The sequence below is a fragment of the Diceros bicornis genome, chromosome 18, assembly GCF_020826845.1.
Source record: "Diceros bicornis minor isolate mBicDic1 chromosome 18, mDicBic1.mat.cur, whole genome shotgun sequence".
Lineage (NCBI taxonomy): Eukaryota > Metazoa > Chordata > Mammalia > Perissodactyla > Rhinocerotidae > Diceros > Diceros bicornis.
Window position 1 is genome coordinate 39780236 of NC_080757.1, and position 18998 is coordinate 39799233.

Consider the following 18998-nt stretch of genomic DNA (forward strand, 5'->3'; position numbering starts at 1 on the left):
TAAATAAATAAATTATTAAAAAAAAAAAAAAAGAAAAAGAAAGAGAAAAGAAATATGCAGATAAGCAAAAAAGAAGCAAACAATATCATCTGTAATACCATCGCCCAGAAATGAGACAGTTTCTGCCTTCAGGGGCTCCCAGTGCAGTGACTGAGACAGACAAGTCAACAGGCAGATTCCGTACTGTGCAGGAATAAATGTGGCCACAAAGAAGGGTACCTCACCTAGTGGTTGGAGGGAGAGGAGGCAGTCAGAGAAGGCTTCTAGTAGGGAGGTGATACTTGAGCTGAGTCTTAAAAGATGAGTAGAGTTTAGCCAGAAAGAGGAGAGGGAAGGAGGGCACTTGAAGTTGAGGAAGTAGACTGTGGAAGGGTGCTGATTTGTGAGAAAGCACACAAAGGTTTAGATTATTGCTTGAAAAGGGTGTGTGGTGAGAGATGAAGCAGGAGGGAGTAGGCTGGGGTTTGGATTTTTCTTCTAATGATGATAGGGAAGTGGTATATTTTCAGCAGCAGGGGTAATCTGATTGGGTCGTTCTTAACAGTATGGGCAGTAGTTTAGGGGCTGAGACTGGAGACAGGGAGGTCGAGACTAGAGACAGAAGCCTGTTGCAACTGAAAATTGAGGTTCTGGACTAAAGCAGTGAGGATGGAGAGGAGATGAGAGACGCTTAGAAAGTAAAACCTTAAAGAGTGATGACGGAAGAGTGAGGAAGAGGAAGGAGATTTGAATGACTCTAGTTTGGGGGATTGATTGAATGATGGTGCTATTTATAAAGAGAAACAGGTTTGTGGAGGAGGATATGAGCTCAGTTTGGACATGTTTAGTAATATTTTAATAATATTTTTCTCTTTGCAAAAGTAATATGTTCAAGAAATGAAGGAACTATGGATGAGCAAAAAGGAGCAATTACCCATAATCCAACCATTCATAACAGGCTTTGTATATATTCTTCCCTTCCTCCCTCTCTTTTATCTATCTACTTTTTTAAAAAAGAGGTTGTGCTTTATATGCATACTGATTTCTAATCTGCTTTTCTTACTCATTAGTACATTGTAAATGGCTTATCATGTCATTAAATGGTTAGTGATATCATTAAAAAATTTTTTTAGTGTACTAAAAATGTGGAAAAAATTAGAATACCAATAAAAATAGAAAATGTTAAACTATCTGTAATTAACCTTTGTTAACATTTTATAAATTTTATATATTTATTGTGGGAAAACTAGAAAATACAAATAAACAAAGAGTTACTACCTGAAATTACGTTTGCTAGTATCAGTGTATATCCTTCAAGAAATTTTCTGTGTGTTTACCATTTTTTCTTCCAAATATAAAATTTGGAATCCAAATTAACCTAGCTAATTGTTTACTGAGCTCCTATTATACACCAGGCACTGTGCTAAGCTCTTGAAAAGTGTTATATTTCGTTTAGTTCTCAAAACTACCCTAGATAGTTTTGATAGGTTCTATTGTTAGTCCTCTTCTATAGAGGAGAAAACGAATCATGCTGTATTTATTATTTTACAATGTTTTTTACTTGATTGTGTCAAACATTTACTGCTATGTAAAGATATTTACTTTTTTTTTTTTTAATTTTTATTTATTTATTTTTTTCCCCCAAAGCCCCAGTAGATAGTTGTATGTCATAGCTACACATCCTTCTAGTTGCTGTATGTGGGACACGGCCTCAGCATGGCCAGAGAAGCGGTGCGTGGGTGCGTGCGCGGGATCTGAACCCCGGGCTGCCAGCAGCGGAGCGCGTGCACTTAACCGCTAAGCCGCGGGGCCGGCCCAAGATATTTACTTCTACATCTTTAAGAGTTTAACTGGCATCCCATTGTATGGTTATACCATCATTGTTCCTGTTGGTTGAACTTTTAGATTATTTTCAGTTTTATGCTATTATAAACTGGTTTTTTTGCTATTATTAACATCTTTGTGCACTTCTCCAATTGTTTTCTTAAAGTTAATTCTTAGAAGTAGAATTCTTATGCTAGACTTTTTAAGGGTGTTTGATACATAAATTACTTTCTGGAAAGATCATACCAATTTATCTTACCCTAGGAAGTACAAAAGAGTACTTGTTTCCCTGAATCCTTGTGACCACCATAGGATGGTTATTTGTTCTACACATTTTTGAGCATCCTCAGTATGCCAGGCATTGTACAGCGGACCCTGCCTTCATGAAGCTGACAGTCTCTTTAATTACAGTTTTAACCTTTACCAGCTTCATTGGTAAATAATGATACTGTGTTTTAGCCTGCATTTTTTATTGTAGTTGAAATTTTTTTTTCATATTTGCTGGCTCTTTGATTTCTTTCATGTGGTGTTCATATCCTTTGCTTATTATCCTATTGATTTATAAGTCATCTTTATATGTTAATACTCTACAGATTTAGGACACTAACTCTGTGTCTGTTACATTCATCATAGATGATTTTTCCTTCCAGGATGTCATCTACTTATTATATTCCTAAGTAAATAATTTGTAATAAACAAGTCTGTCAGTCTTTTCCTATATTTCAGTTGTCATGCTTTCCTATATTTTAGTTTTTATGTCCTTCCCCTTACCTAATTTTTTATATACAGTAGTCCCACCCTCATCTGTGGGGGAATACGTTCCAAGACACTGCACTCCCCCGCCCCCCTGTGGATGCCCAAAACCACAGATAGTACCGAACCCTATATGTACTATGTTTTTTCCTATACGTACATACCTATGATAAAGTTTAATTTATAAATTAGGCACAGTAAGAGATTAACAACAATAACTTCTCTTTGGCATATCTGAATTGCCAGCATCACTACTTTTGCAGTTTGGAGCCATTCTTAAGTAAAATAAGGGTTACTTGAACACAAGCACTGCGATACCTCAACAGTCAATCTGATAACCCAAGGTGGGTGGGTAACGTATACAGTGTGGATATACTGGACAAAGGGGTGATTCACGTCCTGGGCAGGATGGAGCAGCACAGCATGAGATTTCATCATGCTACTCAGAATGGCATGCAATTTAAAACTTACGAATTGTTTATTTCTGGAATTTTCCATTTAATATTTTCAGACTGCGGTTGACCATGGGTAACTGAAACTGTAAAAAAAAAGAAACTGCAGATAAGGGGGGGGACTACTGTAGTATTTCTGTGGTTTATTTTTTTTAATTTACGTTTTATAATTCAGCTAGAATTTGAGAGTAAGCTACAAGGCAGGGATTTAACTGTATTATTTTTTTCCAAAAATTAACCAGTTTTTATTAACAGCTTGTATTTAAAAATCTATGCTTTCTGCAGTGATGAAATACACTTTTATTATTTTTTATATAGACCTAGGCTTGCTTGTGGACTTTCTGTTTTGTTCCATTTATCTAGCTGTCTGTCCCTGTGCTCCTATTGTCGTTGGTCCTAGCTTTTAGTAGTGCAAGTGCCATTTTCATAGTTTTTTTTCAAATGTTTAATCTTCCAGATGGATTTTAGAATAATTTTTTACTGGTTTCCAAAAAATTCTTTTGGGTGTTTTAATTTGAAAATTTTGTAAGGAACATGATATTGATGTGTTGCATTTTAGGTATGTGTAGGAAACTCATTTGGAGATGTCCTGTATGCATTGGCATATATGGGCATGAAGCTCAGGTCAAGGAGTGGGGACAAGATATAAAGATTTGAGATTTTGGGGCTTATAGGTGGTATTCAAATCCTGGGACTGGATGAGCTTCCTTAGGGATATTTAGATGGAGACTAAGGATAGAACTCTGTGAAATGACATTTAAGAGGTAGGTAGAGGATGAAGGACTTGAAATATGATTGTTGTTGAAAGAGACAGTAGGGAAAGTGGAAAAGGCATGGACTTTGACACAGTCAGACCAGCATTCAAATCTCAGCTCTACATTTACTAATCATGTGGCATTAATTTTCCTAAACTTTTATTTCTTCTTCTTTGGAATGGGAATAATACAACCTATTTTATAACATTATTTAGAGGATAAACTGAAGTAATAGGGAGGCAATAAGGTATGTTAGGTGAGATAAGGTATGAATTTTAGAGTCACTGTCTGGTTTGGATCCTTGCTTTACCATTTACTGGATTCATGGCCTTGGGAAACTATTCAGCTTCTGGCCCACACTTTCCAAATGAGTAATGATAATAGTACCTTTCTCATAGGAATATTTCAAGATTTAATTGAGATAATGCAAGTAATGTTCTTAGCACAATACCTGAGGCATAGTAGGGACTCAGTGAATGTTTGCCTTGTTGATGATGATAGATATAAAGCATCTAATGCACAGCCTAGCACGTAGGTACTCAGTAAGTATTAGAATAGGCCTCCTGTCAGAAGCTTCTGAATAGGAGGGAGACCAATACCCTTCACAGAAGGTACGACAGGAGAAAAAGGATGAGGAAGAGTGATAGTGCACATTGCTACTGTCATTTGGCACATACCTGATTGGGTTAGAGAGGCATCTTATGGCATCCAGTTTGGCTTAAGGTATTTATCCCAAGCTTGTGATGAAGGAAACTATTTATTTTTTATTTTATTTTATTTATTTTTTTTGCGAGGAGGATCAGCCCTGAGCTAACATCCGTGCTAATCCTCCTCTTTTTGCTGAGGAAGACCGGCTCTGAGCTAACATCTATTGCCAATCCCACCCCCCCCCCCGCCCCGCCAAAGCCCCAGTAGATAGTTGTATGTCATAGTTGCACATCCCTCTAGTTGCTGTATGTGGGACGCGGCCTCAGCATGGCCGGAGAAGCGGTGTGTCGGTGCGCGCCCAGGATCCGAACCCGGGCCACCAGCAGCGGAGCGCATGCACTTAACCGCTAAGCCACGGGGCCGGCCCAAGGAAACTATTTAGGATGAACTTATATTTCCCTCTTCCTCCAGGCAAACACAGAGCTGCCCAAGCTGAGTAGAGAAGAGCAGCGGGGTCGAGGTGCCCTCTTACAGGACATCTGCAAAGGGACCAAGCTGAAGAAGGTGACCAACATTAATGATCGGAGTGCTCCCATCCTTGAGAGTGAGTCTCAGCTTCATTTCCTAGTGAACCACCGGGATCCCAGGATTGACGTGGAGACTTGACTGGCTTGTCATTTTTATTGTTGGGCCTTGAGTTGGGAGAGTTTTGTCCTTTGGGAGAGTTTTCTTTGCCTGTCTTCCTATCTGTTCATTTTATTTTATTTCTTTGTTTATTTATTTGTTCCCCCAAAGCCCCAGTAGATAGTTGTATGTCATAGCTGCACATCCTTCTAGTTTGCTGTATGTGGGACGCGGCCTTAGCATGGCCAGAGAAGCGGTGCATCGGTGCACGCCCGGGATCCGAACCCGGGCCGCCAGCAGCGGAGCGCGTGCACTTAACCACTAAGCCATGAGGCCGGCCCCGTGTTCATTTGAATAACTTAGAAATTTCTTACTAACCTTTGGGAAGCATTCTCAGGATTAAGACTCCTATCTCCTATTGTAATTGGTGCTGGTTAAGGCACGTCTTTGGCTGTTCTCTGAGGAGACCACCACGTTCCTAAAAACCGCTAAGCTAAAGCCAGTGAGGTGTTTATAATTGCTACAAGTGTCCATTCTGGTAGGCCTCGGGAGAGTTTGCTCACACCTGGGTCCCTGAGTCATTGGCGCCCTTAGCATCTGGGACTTGGAGAGGAGAGCCCAGAGAACTCTATGGAACATGTCTTTATCCTGGTTATCCTTCTGCCCTGAACAAGGGAAGATTGGCTCCTTGTTTCTTTTGTTCTGTCTCTTTCATCACAGCAAAGAGTATCATCCCCACACGAAGCTGTGGAGCAGAGAGGCCTAGCTTTTGTTTTTAATGGAAAGGCAAAAGAAAGATTGATTTGTTTGCAAATTAAAACCCAGATAGAGGAGGGGTTTCTCCTCAGAATTGACTTGGTCATCAGGTCAGAGTATATGAAGTGAAAACCCTCATGGTATGCTTTCCAGAACCTAAAGGAAGCAGTGGTGGTTATGGCTCTGGAGCAGCTGCCCTACAGCCCAAGGGAGGTCTCTTCCAAGGAGGGGTGCCAAAGCTCCGACCTGTGGGAGCCAAGGATGTTTCAGGTACCTGATAAGTACTTTCTTACCGCATTAATTTCTGACTGGTCCCGAGTGGGCCCTCTGGGGTTGAGGAGTGTGGTAGAGGTGGGAGGAAGGAGGTGTGGAAGGAGGAGTGGAGTTATAGAGTGGAATGAAACAAAAGCTGAGGAATTAAATAAAAATGTATTCAGCTTATATCAGCAGTATTGATTAATGGGCTCTGAGCCCGAAACCAGATTAAAACCCAGAGCTGTACAGCTCCTTTCCCTGCTGCCGTGCAGATTGCACTAGGAGGCTGGGTGAGGTAGGGATACTGACCAACATATATCTGGCTCTGTTGATCCAGTGCTGTCTGGTGTATTTGTAGAGAACCTAGCTGGTAAGCCAGCTCTACAAGTCCCCAGTTCCCGAGCTGCTGCTCCAAGGCCTCCAGTGTCTACAGCCAGCGGGCGCCCTCAAGATGATACCGACAACAGCCGAGCCTCCCTCCCAGAACTGCCCCGGAAGCAGAGACCGTCGTTACCGGACCTCTCCCGGCCTAATACCACCAGCAGTACGGGCATGAAGCACAGCTCCTCTGCCCCTCCTCCGCCACTCCCAGGGCGGCGTGCCAATGCACCCTCTACACCTCTGCCTATGCACAGCAACAAAGCCCCAGCCTACAACAGAGAGAAACCCTTGCCGCCCACACCTGGACAAAGGCTTCACTCTGGTCGAGAGGGACCTCCTGCTCCACCCCCAGCCAAACCACCTCCTTCCCCTGTGAATGTTAGAACGGGACCAAGTGGCCAGTCTCTGGCCCCTCCTCCTCCGCCTTACCGCCAGCCTCCTGGGGTCCCCAATGGACCCTCCAGTCCCACTAATGAGTCAGCCCCTGAGCTGCCACAGAGACACAATTCTTTGCATAGGAAGACACCGGGGCCTGTCAGAGGCCTAGCGCCTCCTCCACCCACCTCAGCCTCCCCCTCTTTACAGAGTAATAGGCCTCCTCCCCCAGCCCGAGACCCTCCCAGTCGGGGAGCAGGTAAGTGCCTGGAGGCACCTTTTTTCCCCATCATACAGAAAGTTGAGTTTATCTTTCCTCTTTACCCTTTTCCCCAAAGCTCTCCTTCAGTGATTGAAGAGAATAAGAATTCACTTACTCATTCAGCAAGTTTATCAAGTGTCTTTTTATGTGTCCAGACTCTGTTGTTAGGTAAACAGCAATAAATAGAAAAGACAAAAAATTCCTGTTCTCCTGGATAGTCAAGCAAATAAATTAGTAAAAAATGTATGAATATGTAGTATGTAGGTGCTTTAGAGAAATACAGAGCAGAGAGGGGGAATAGGATATACTGGGGTAGGGATGGAGTGATGATATTTTCAGTTGCGGGAATGGGGAGTGAGGCAGGGTCAGGGAAGGCCTTACTGATAAAGTGACCGTTTGGCAAAGACCTGAAGAAAGTGAGGGAGTAAGCTAAGCAGGCATTGAGAAAGCAAATGCAAAGGCCAGGAGACTGGGGACAGCAAGGAGGCCATTGTGGCAGGACTAGAATGACTGAGGGGAAAAGTGCCAGGATATGGAAATCAAAGAGCTGGGTTTCCACGGGAGAACATTGTAGGACTTTGTAAAGACTTGAGGTTGTACTCTGTGTGAGATGAGGAGCCACTGAAGGGGTTGGAATAGAGGAGTAGCGTTGATTGATCTTTTAAAAAGATCACCAGCTCCTGAGTTGAGAACAGACTGCAAGAGAACAAAGGTGGCAAAAGGACACCACTTAGGAGGCTTTTGCAATAAACTGGGCAGATGGGTAGGACCACAGCAGGTTTGGGGGAAGGTAGGTGTTCAGGTATGGACAAGTCAAATTTGAGATGCCTGTTAGACATCCAAGAGGAAATAATGAGTAGGTGATTGGCTGTCAAACTCGGAAGTTCAGAGGAGAGGTCTGGCTAGAGAGAGAAATTTGAATGATATTGAAAACCACATGCTGGGTGAGATCACCTAGGAAGTGAGTATAGAGAGAAGAGATCTGAGGCCTGAGGTCAGAGAGATGAAGAGCGCCAAGCAGAGGAAGCTGAGAAAGAACCTCTAGTGAGGAATGAGGGAGGGACACCAAGAGAGTAATGGAAAAACTCCAAGATAGAGTGACTGATCAGCTGTGTCCAGTGCTGCAGATAGTCAGGTAAGTTGAAGACGAGAGTGACATTGATCTTAGCAATAGGGGAGTCATTTTTGGGGACCCCCAAACAACATGGGCCCCTTTTGAGTAGTTTTAGTGGAGTGGTAGAGGAAGGGTGAAGATGGAAGTCTTAATTGGGATGGGTTCAAGAACGCAGGTATAGGAGGAAAGGAATTGGAGATGGCAATATAGAAATCCCTTAAGGAATTTGCTGCAAAGGGGAGTAGGGGGTGCAGATGAATGGTTGCTGGAGGAGGATGTGGGATTAAGGGTTGGATTTTTTTTCCCTCCATGATGAGAGAGAGTTTAGTGTCTGTATACTGGTGGAATGATCCAGTAGAGAGGGAGAAAATTGCCTGAGTAATGTCCTTGAGGAGGCAAGAAGGAATGGAATCTGATCCATAGGTAGGTAAGGGCTTGATCTTAGATAAAAACACAGTTCTTCTATGGTAACTGGCGGGAAGGCAAAGCATATAGGCATAGAAGCAAGTGGGTAGGTGGATGCAATGGTAGGAGCACGTGGAAAGTTTCTTCTGATTTGCTTCTGTTTTCTTGGTGAAATAGAAAGCAAGGACATCTGCTGTGAATGAGGGAGGGGAAGGAGAGGGAGATTTGAGAGAGAGAAAAGGGCCTGAAGTGGTCATCTGGGAGCGTGGGAGAGTGAACGGAGTAGGGAAGTGTGCTAGGATAACCAGCAACAGGAAGGGCCACTCGAGATTAGAGGCCGTACATTTCAAGTGAGGTTGATTAGCTCGGTGTGTGTTCAGCTTTGCATTTGCAGGTACTAAGTAGGGGTAGAGTTGTATTTAACCAAGGTTAGCATTTTTTAGGCACGTGTGACTATAAGGGAGAGCTGGGCAAGGAAGTGTGTAAGGGAGTGATTGTAACAATGGGCCATGGTCCTAAGCTGGGTGAGGAGGGGATTAAGGAACCCTAGAAAAGGTAGACAAGGTTGTATAATCTTTTTACAAAATAGCATGACTGAAATGAGAGGGTGAAGGAGACCATGGCAGCTGTCTGGAGCTTTCTTAGAACCAGGAATTTTGGGTTCCATATCCTCTTGTATCATTGGGCTTTCAGCCACACATGGCTTTTGAGCTTTTATTTTAAACAATCAGTCTTTGCAGGTATAGATCATTGGTTAGGAAGTTATGTCCTCAGGAAGCACGTATTAAAAGCCCGTTAACTTGTCTTGCTGTTTGGTTAGGTACATAGAGATTTGTACTCCAGGAGCTGGCAGTCTGACATAAGGCAGTCATGCAGCAGCCTGCTGCGTTCCTGACCCCGTATCTCCTTGGCTTTAGCCATAAGGATACAGTCCTAAAGTGGCCTTTGATTCTACAAAGTTTAGGTTTAAAATTTTTTAATTTTTAATTTAGGGATTTTTTTTTTTTTTAAGATTTTATTTATTTATTTTTTCCCCCCCAAGCCCCAGTAGATAGTTGTATGTCATAGTTGCACATCCTTCTAGTTGCTGTATGTGGGACGCGGCCTCAGCATGGCCGGAGAAGCAGTGCGTTGGTGCGCACCCGGGATCTGAACCCGGGCCACCAGCAGCAGAGTGCGCGCACTTAACCGCTAAGCCATGGAGCCGGCCCTATTTAGGGATTTTTTTAAGACCCTTTATCTGAGCAGAGCCCATATGTTTCCAACCCCATCCAGGAATAGAAGCAGAGAAAAATGTAATTTCTATGGGTTGAGCTGAGTAGTTTTAAATGTGCAGACTTCTTATTTTCCACTTCTCAGTTCTTTCTCTGTGGTTTCTTTAGAAAAATGTGAAGTTATGAGCCTTGTTCTTCTGTCCATTAAGCATCACCTACTTTGAGGGCTGGCAGAGGCCTCAGCCTGCTTTCCTTATCAGTAAACAGAGCAGCAATTCTTAAGAGTGACACACTGGAAAAAACTGAGATATTTTAGTCAGAGATCTTTTGTGTATTGGCTCTATTTGTTGTGTGATATAGGGCAAATCACTCTGATTCTCTGAGTTTGTTTCCCCATCTGTGAGATGGTGTTCACAGTACTTTCAGAGGTGGTATGTATGAAAGTGCTTTGTAAACTATAGTATGCTGATGGACATGAGTGGTTTCATGCAAAGGGCTTCCAGGTAGTTCATGGACTTATCTCTGTTATTAAATAATGTTATGACCATATTATTTGATAATGTACTTTTGTTTTCATATTATTTACATTTGAAAGAGCATGGAGTCTTTTGCCTTTCCAGGGTGCTCAGGGAGCAAAAAAATACCACATTATTGGTCTGTAGAGTTTGTTTCCTGAGTTTTTTCCTTTGCAGAATAAAACACGGTCTATTTTTCTTTTGCTGAGGAAGATTCACCCTGAGCTAACATCCATCACCAGTCCTCCTCTTTTTGCTTGAGGAAGATTTGCCTTGACCTAACATCTGTTGCAAATCTTCCTCTGTTTTGTAGGTGGGCTGCCGCCATAGCATGGCCACCAACCAGCGGTGTAGGTCCGCACCTGGGAACCGAACCCGGGCTGCCAGAGCACACCAAACTTAACTGCTAGGCCACTGGGGCTGGCCGAAAACACTGTCTATTTTTAAGAGAATTTTTTCTTTTCAAAAGAATATATACCATCATGCTTTCCTCAAAATTGGGTTTATCTTAGATTATAAAAGGTGATCTCCCACCCCAAGGGTTTTTACAAACTGGTTATTTCTTGGGGTCCTGGGTTCTGATTCTGTCACTTGAAACAGTCTTAAAACCGGTTATGACAAAGAGCTCAGAAACTTATTGGAGATGGCAGAACCTGGTTGGGATGACTGTCCCTGAAGGAGGGAGCCGAAGGAGCCAAGCAGGTCGCTCTTGGCCCTGCTCTGTTTTGCCCGTCCAGGTTGGCTCTAATCACTGCCGCCTGCCCAATGTCTAGCTGGTATCTTTTTGAGCCTGGTTAACCCTGTCTGCTTTACTCTGTCTGGCCCTGCCCTAGGAATACATACAAAGTCTCAGGGTCCTCCAAAATCTGGGTTTTAGGGAGATATTTTGAGGATGACCCGAAAGACCTTTGGTTTGGGCAGATTTGGAATGAAAACAAGGCTCAGAGATCTGCTGGGAGGTGTTAAGGAGATTTCTCTTTAATTATTGCCTCTAATGGCTGCTGTACATGCTTAAACAGACCTTGAAAAGAGTGAGGGAGAGTTGACATTCTGAGTGTGTCTTATAGGAAGCAAAAACTAACGTTTACTGGGCCTACAGTGCTGGATTCCTTATATATATATATACATCACCTCATTACTGTTACATGCTTAACTACAGTTACTCTACAGAAATTCTGACAGTAATTCAGAAGGAATAATAAGATGTACTTTTATTACTAAAACAGTGTTGTCTGTTAAGCCAAGTAGTCTCTCCATGTACTATTTAGGTAACTACTATTTATTGGACGTGGCCTAAGTACGAAAAGACGCACTGTTATCTCGCTGGACTGTATATTTGTTGGGGAGATAAGATACGTAATACTTGCAGTAGTTATGGAGGAGCAGTGTGGGGGTGCTGGAAAGAGCAGATGTGTGCTGGGTCTATTTGTATTAGCTCTGTGACCTGAGTCCCAGTTTCCTCATCTGTGAAATGGAGACAATACCACATACTTTGCAGGGGTGGCTGTAAGAATTTTTTAAGATTTAATGCATATAAAGCGCCCAGGAGAGTGCCTGGAACATAATGGATACCAAATAAATGGTAGTTACTGTTATTATTAATGTAAAGCATAAAAGTAATACAATTTAAACACATTAGAACCTATTGCAGTGATGCTGCCATTTTTTCAGATAGGCTTTTGACGTTACCTTCAACTTGGTGGCAAATTTTTCTCTTTTAAGGGTGAATTTGACTTTTGAAAACAGCCAAAAAGCGGAGTCAGCCATAGGTACGAATACTTTTGTTGTTGGTGGTGGTGGGGCGACCTCAGAAATGGGATGTGACCATCATATAATATTTATGGATCTGTCTGATGAACTGAGTTTGGTGGCAGTTCCAAAAGAGGTATTGCCAATTTTTTTTCAGCAAGAAGACTATCATTGGAGATATGTAACTTCCTCAAATGAATCCTACTATAGATATTTTGAAAATCACTCATTTTAGTCTGTACTATTCAGTGCTAGAATAAGTGACATAACCTTTATATGCTGTGGGGGAGCAAAGAAGGAGGGGATCAGAATAGAGTGGATTGCTTTGGGAAAATCACTGGAGAAGATGAGACTTGTTGAATCTTAAAGTTTAGGTAGAATTTGGTAGTAAGGGAAGAGGGATCATATTTCAGAGTATTGTGAGAGAGTCGCAAAAGCAAAGCATATCTAATTTGGTTAATTCAGCAAACGTTGATTGAGTACCTACCTTGTGCTGTACATTTGTCTGAGCTTGGGGATTCACATGAATGGACACTGCTCTGACTTTAAGGAATACCCAGTATACTGGGAAAGAGGCACATAATAATGAATAATTATAATACAATATAGTAGAGTGGTGGCGAGGTACAGAGATACAGAGTTACAGTGGACATGCAGAAGAGGGTACCTCTCCCAGTCTAGGAATTAAGAAAGTAAGAGGAGAAGGTGAGATCAGGCAGACTGATAGGGGAGGTTACTGTGTAAGAAAGGAGGATAATTGGGTGAGACTCAACTGGGGACGTAGGAAATGCAAAACCCTTGAAAAAGTTTGAGCAAGTTATTTTGGGGAGATTAGTGAATTGGTGGTATGCAGAATGCATTGGAAGGGTAAGAGATTAGAAGCAAGGAGAACGTTTGGGAGGCTTTTTGCAGTGGAACAGGCTAAATGGGAGAAAGCCCTGAATTGTGGAGGAAGGCGTGGAAAAGCGGGAAAAAAAATCATCAAGAATAGGTAGACTGGGGCCGGCCTGGTGTCGTAGTGCTTAGGTTCACGTGCTCCGCTTTGGCGCCCCAGGGTTCACAGGTTCGGATCCCGGGCGTGGACTGACGCACCGCTTATCAAGCCATGCTGTGGCAGCGTCCCATATGGAGTGGAGGAAGGTGGGCATGGATGTTAGCCCAGGGCCAGTCTTCCTCACAAAAAAAAAAAATAGAAGAGGAAGAAGAGGTAGAGTTCTTGACTCGATTTGTCATGGGAAATGAAAAAGGGTCATACCTTTATTCTGAACTTTGGTTTCTGGAAGAATCTTGGTGATGTTAAAGGAAATAGGTGTGAGAGGAAGGTGAAAATGGTATTTAACATGCTCCTCAGAGGCTCACAGAGCCCGGTTCTTTGGGAAAGCACCCAGGTGCTCTTTTAGCCCATTTCTCTCTCCTTCTACCCCTTACCATCTGTACATCCAAACCTCACTGCTTTGGATTTTAATTGCAGCTCCTCCAGCCCCGCCACCCATGATCCGAAATGGTGCCAGGGATGCTCCCCCTCCCCCACCACCATACCGAATGCATGGGTCAGAACCCCCGAGCCGAGGAAAGCCCCCACCTCCGCCCTCCAGGACGCCAGCTGGGCCACCCCCTCCTCCTCCACCACCCCTGAGGAATGGCCACAGAGATTCAATTACCACTGTCCGATCTTTCTTGGGTGAGTAGCTAGCTGTTTTAGTCTCAGTTCCTGTGGTGACTTCACTAATTCCAGTGGCCACTGTAGAGTGGGATGGTCACTCGGTATCCTCCATTCACAGCTGTTCCTCTCCTGACTTTATCTCAGACTTCTAGGCCCCATCAATTGACATCCCTTTCCATATGCTGGGCATGGTTGCTTTGGAATAGATTGAAGTAAAATCAGCAGGTGTTGTGCTAACTCTAAAGCCATCCTCTTGCTCCCCTCCATCATTCTCTGTGGTTAGCCTTTAGGTCAGAAACCGTATCCTCTTTAGGATTATTCAGATAGGAATTACATACCCTTCTAGGAAGAAGAGCTCTTTTCTGGCCCTTTAAAAACAAAACAAAACACTGTGTACACATTTATCTAGTAATCCAAAACCACTAACTAGCTGTGTTACTTTGAGGAAGTCACTTCCCTATCTGTGAAACGAGGAGGTTGACTAGATTAGGAGTGTTATCAGATGAATTTTTCCAAGGTTGTAAATGAGTCTTAGGCCACACCTAAGAGATTCTAATTCTTTAGATCTGGGATGGAGCCCCAGGCAAAGGTTGTCCAGAGGGTACGTTAGACCCTCTATTGAGAACCTCTGGAAAGATCTGTATGGTCTCTTTCAGCTCTAACACTTTAGATTCTTTAGTGGTTGACTTTTCTCCACGCCTGCTCTAATCTGTTCCTATTAGGTGGACCAGGGTTTTTGCTTTGAAGATAGGTCCTTTGGAATGTGATCAAGCTACACCCGTAGAAAATTTGAGCCCTCTTGTAGAGGGGCATGGAAAGTGGTAGTGGGGGTCATGAGATGGCTCTCCCAGCTGTGTTGCAGAGCTAAATGAGGGTGACCTGGGCCAAAAGAGAATTATCTGGTCAGCTCTCTCACTAGCTGGTGACAGATATTCCCATTTTAGGTTAATTTCTACCACTTTGTGGATTCGGTTCATTTGGTTTCCCATGGTGACAGTCTGTAAGATGATGATGTTATAGAAAAACAGAACTGTATTTCTTTCTGCTCTCATGCAAACAGCTGGGCTCCTTTCCTGTGATATGCCTGGTTTTTGATGGGAAGATTTAAAGAATCAGCTCAAAGACTTATTCCTTAATGTAAAGAGCCTTTGAGCACATCCTCTGTACATACGAGGCATGTAGAGTGATGCTGTTACTGTCTTTGGGCACCTTGGTTTAGAGGGCAAGGCAGGCCCTCATACTACATAAGAATGCACGGGAGACTCATAAGGGGAGGATCACAAGTGGTACAGAGGTGTGTGGGAGCACAAGGAAGGGTGATAGGAATTAATATTCTGTTCCTTTTGCAGATGACTTTGAGTCAAAGTATTCTTTCCACCCAGTAGAAGACTTTCCTGCTCCAGAAGAATATAAACACTTTCAGAGAATATATCCCAGCAAAACAAACCGAGGTGAGAGGAGGATTCATGAAAGTTTTTCCATAATTGCATAGAATGTAGAATTGGTATGCTTTTCTTAGGTTAAAATTTGCTTTTCCTCATCTTCATTTTCTTAAAAAAACAACAAAACATAATCCCCAAATTGTAAAGGTTGGTGTAGAGAGCCTGTCTCTCATTTCAGGAATGATTGGGTTGTTCAAGGTCTGGTGGGTGACCTTGGGTATGTGATTTCTATTTTATTTTTTTCAGCTGCCCGTGGAGCCCCGCCTCTGCCACCCATTCTCAGGTGAAGCCTGGCTTGGTCCTGTTCCTCAGGAAAAGGATGGACCCTCTCCTCTTCTCAGATGGTCCCTTCCATTCCCCTGAAACCTGCATGAGAGCTCCTAACATGTTTCTCCAGTGCAGCCAACCTGTAGACTCCAAGCGTCCTCCCTGCTCACCTCCATCTATGCATCTTGTCTCTGGACTTGGTGATCAGACTCTTTATATTGACAGTGGGGTCTCAAACCCTGCATCCATGTATCCTCTAGCAAGCTTTGCTAGCCAGATGAGGAAAAAGCTTCCATGTCTCCCTCTTTCCTCTTGGGGAAAGGTGCCTTGTTGTGATGAATTAACTCACTGGGGCAGGATGGAGAATGCTACTCCTGCCTCCTCCTACCACTGTGGGGGGAACTTGGTGGGTATATATTAGATTTCATCATTTGGGAGGTTGGAGGCTGGCATGGCCAGGACTTCTGGGGAGTGGGCATTTTTAGTGAAACAGGAAGGGAGTTTGCAGAGAAGTGATCTGTTTTAAAGGTCAAGTTTGGAGAAAGGGCAAGGAAATGGGTCTGCTTTATTTTTAGGGGTATTTTGGTTTTGCTCTTGCCCCATGGCTCCCCCCCGCAGAGATAAGTTGGATATAAACACTAAATACTAATCAGTTGAACTAAACATCTAATAAAAAGAGAGGATGAAATAAACTGGGGATCCTTTTAGAGCTAGTCAGTTCCTCTGAAGCAAAGGGACCAGGAGCCATTTGAGTCCTCTGGGCCTCCCTACCCCATTTCCTCAGGGCGCTGAGACTGAGGGATGTTTTTCCTCCGCCCCTTCACTCCCCAAGAGAAAAGTTATTTTCATTCATTCATTCCAGATTCACAAATCCCAAAAACCTCCGGTGGGAGATAGGAAGACAGGGCCTTGGCCTTAACCTTAACCTTGAGTCTGCCTCAGTCTTTTCTGACTGGCCCTGAAGGCCACTGGCCCTTTCAGTCCTGTCCAGAAACTTCAGCCCCTGGTGGGTGCTCCAGAATGACAAAGAAGGGAAGAGTGAAGCACCTTGTGGAAGGGACCAGCTCTGTGGGCTACGAAAGACTTTAACTAAGGCCTACTCGTTCCGAAGTTCGCGGCCCATCTGACTGAGCAGGATCTTCCTGTTCGTTTCTCCACCACCCTTGCCTTCCCAAGACTGCAGGGGTTAACACAGCAGAGTAGACAAGGGTGAGGAAGTCTATGGGGGTAGTCAAAGATTCCTCGGTGCCAAGAAGCACAAAGACTTGGGTGAGGTGTGCCTAGTCCAGTTGATCTTCCTTGGCAGCCAGCAATATGTTGTTTCTTCTTCTTCTAAGTCCTAGGTAAAGAGCACAGAGAAAATGAGGGTTCCCTAAGTAGGAACTGAGCTTGGATGATGGGACAGGGACTTCTCCAACAGCAGGACGGGGCTCCTGGGCTCCACACACCAGATGGTTTAGTTTGCGACTGCTCTTGCCAAATGTAGAGACTGCTCAAAGCTTGCAGTGAGAGCAGGGAGGCTGTGGCTATTCCTTCAAATGGATAGGGAGAATCAGTTAAAAAACTTCACCAGATGCATCGTAGGCTCAAACCCTCTTAGGGGCCTTTCCGATTTATTGGATCACAGACTAAGGATCTGTGCATGGTGCCCAGTGAAACCAAAGTCTTTCCAATGCTAGATGAGAGAGGGTTCAACCTGGGTTATTTGTATGAGGGCTGCTATCCTTTGCCATCCCTGGACCACATTGACTCTCGGGGCAAACCATGATTAGGTCTGTCACCAAACTTTTTCTAATCATTCTTTTTTTATCATTCTTATTTTCAAATCTGTTAGCAGTTATCTTCCAGCAGTATCCCCAGCATCCTGAAGCCAGTAGAGCTGTGAGAGGGGATGCTGGTGGAGGGAAAAGGAGAGAGTACAGAGTTGATACTGCAGCAGAGTTCCAGGGTAGATACTGACCACTTATTGAACTTGGACTGTGAAATTTTCCCATTTATTTTTTAAATGGGAATTGATGCCTTTGTACAATGTTATCAAAGTATATCTTTTTCACCCCTTTCCTCAAACACAGAGCGTCAAAATAAGTATCACAAGAAAAAGCCAAACCCCAGCTTTTCACTGGGGCCGTCTTCCTTCCCTGTGACCTGCTGCCCCTCATATTCCACTACATTTGGACTGTGTCGCGTGGGTATTGATTGTATTTTCATATTCTTGGCCTCATGAAAAAAGGCCTCTGCCTAGATCTAGTCGGCTGGATTTTCTTCAGAACATGTTGATGACATAGTACCTATTTAAATGTCTTTGCCTTATACGTTATTTGATCTCTCTGTTAATAACAGATTTATTATCATGTATATTTACTATTGAAGAATGGGAATGTGATCCTCGTAGTTATTAATCTATTTTGTATGTTGTAGAAAGCTTGTAATATAGGTTTAAGGTGGGCTGGCTGCAAGAGCACTAAAACTTCTCACCTTTTAAACTGCTCTTTTTATCTGCTTGTGGGAATGTTGTCTCTTCAGTGGAACATTGGGTGGTCTCATGTTGAGGCTGTTGCCCAGTCCCATTAACCCCCTTATCCTCTCCCAGAAGGAAGAGACATTGCCCAACTAAGCATCAGGAAGCCGTGTTAAAAGCCCTTGTGTGGGTTTGGTTTTATGATGTTTTTCGCTAGTGGGAAAAACTAAATTCTTGCTTACTGCCCTTTCTGGGAAGCAGGGCAGTGGCTTCCAGGTTTTCAAGTGAGCTAGCTGCTCCTTTTCCCCCTCTTCTCTGGTCACCAAACGTGGATCAAAGCACTTTGATATTCCAGGTGTGATTTTCTCTGTTGTGGAGATTTCCTCCAGCTGCAGAGCCCCATCGTTTTCACAGCCTGGGCCCGCAGAATGAGCACACTTAGGGCTACCCCACCCAATGGATGTGAGGCTGCTGTCTCCAGAAATTCACCCCAGCCCTCCCAACTAGCAAAGGCAAGGAGACTAGCCACTGGCCATTGCACTGGGGGCATCCCCTCACCCCATAGCTTCCCAACTTGAAACCCAGATTTACCTCCAGGGAGAGGTGAGAAAAAATTGTAAATAGACTTGCTACAGAGCAACTCAGGGTTGAGGTGTGTTTTATTTCTCCTGATCACTTGAAATAATCTGTAGGCTTATGGGAGTGGGGGAGAAGTGTGACTCCAGGGTCCTTCCCTTCTTCGAAGCTCTGGGGGTGGAGTATAGGGCATCTGAGGCCCTTTGATCGCACTACACTGAGCTGTCTGTCCTTCTGGAAACCCAACCTGCAATCAACTGCAAATCAGATTCTTCACATTCCAGTTGTAGTCTTTCTTTCCCTGTTGAATCTCAGTCCCTGGCTATGTGGTCAAGATGGCTTCCTGTAAACCACCCTAACTGCCTTCAGAACCCATTTCTTAAAAGCAAAAGGAAACAAAACTACAACCACCCTCAAAACACATACAAAAAAAAAGGGTAACTGTTTAACCGAAGGAAGGGTTTGGTTCCATTCAACTCCACGTTCATCGTGCCTTTACTTGTGTTAGATTTCTGTGCTTTCTTCCTCTCT

The 18998-nt window shown here is 43.6% G+C and overlaps 1 protein-coding gene across 3 annotated transcripts in view; it reads left to right on the forward strand.

The window, feature by feature from the left end:
* Positions 1-17824, forward strand: part of WIPF2 (WAS/WASL interacting protein family member 2) — a 42199-nt gene extending 24375 nt beyond the window's left edge. For all 3 annotated transcript variants that reach the window (XM_058560908.1, XM_058560906.1, XM_058560907.1), the window contains exons 3-8: positions 4883-5015; positions 5945-6061; positions 6405-7061; positions 13533-13742; positions 15074-15175; positions 15413-17824. In XM_058560908.1, coding sequence (XP_058416891.1) covers positions 4883-5015; positions 5945-6061; positions 6405-7061; positions 13533-13742; positions 15074-15175; positions 15413-15453 — 1260 coding nt within the window. In that variant the 3' untranslated portion in view covers positions 15454-17824. The remainder of the gene's footprint in view (positions 1-4882; positions 5016-5944; positions 6062-6404; positions 7062-13532; positions 13743-15073; positions 15176-15412) is intronic.
* The last annotated feature ends 1174 nt before the right edge of the window (positions 17825-18998 follow it).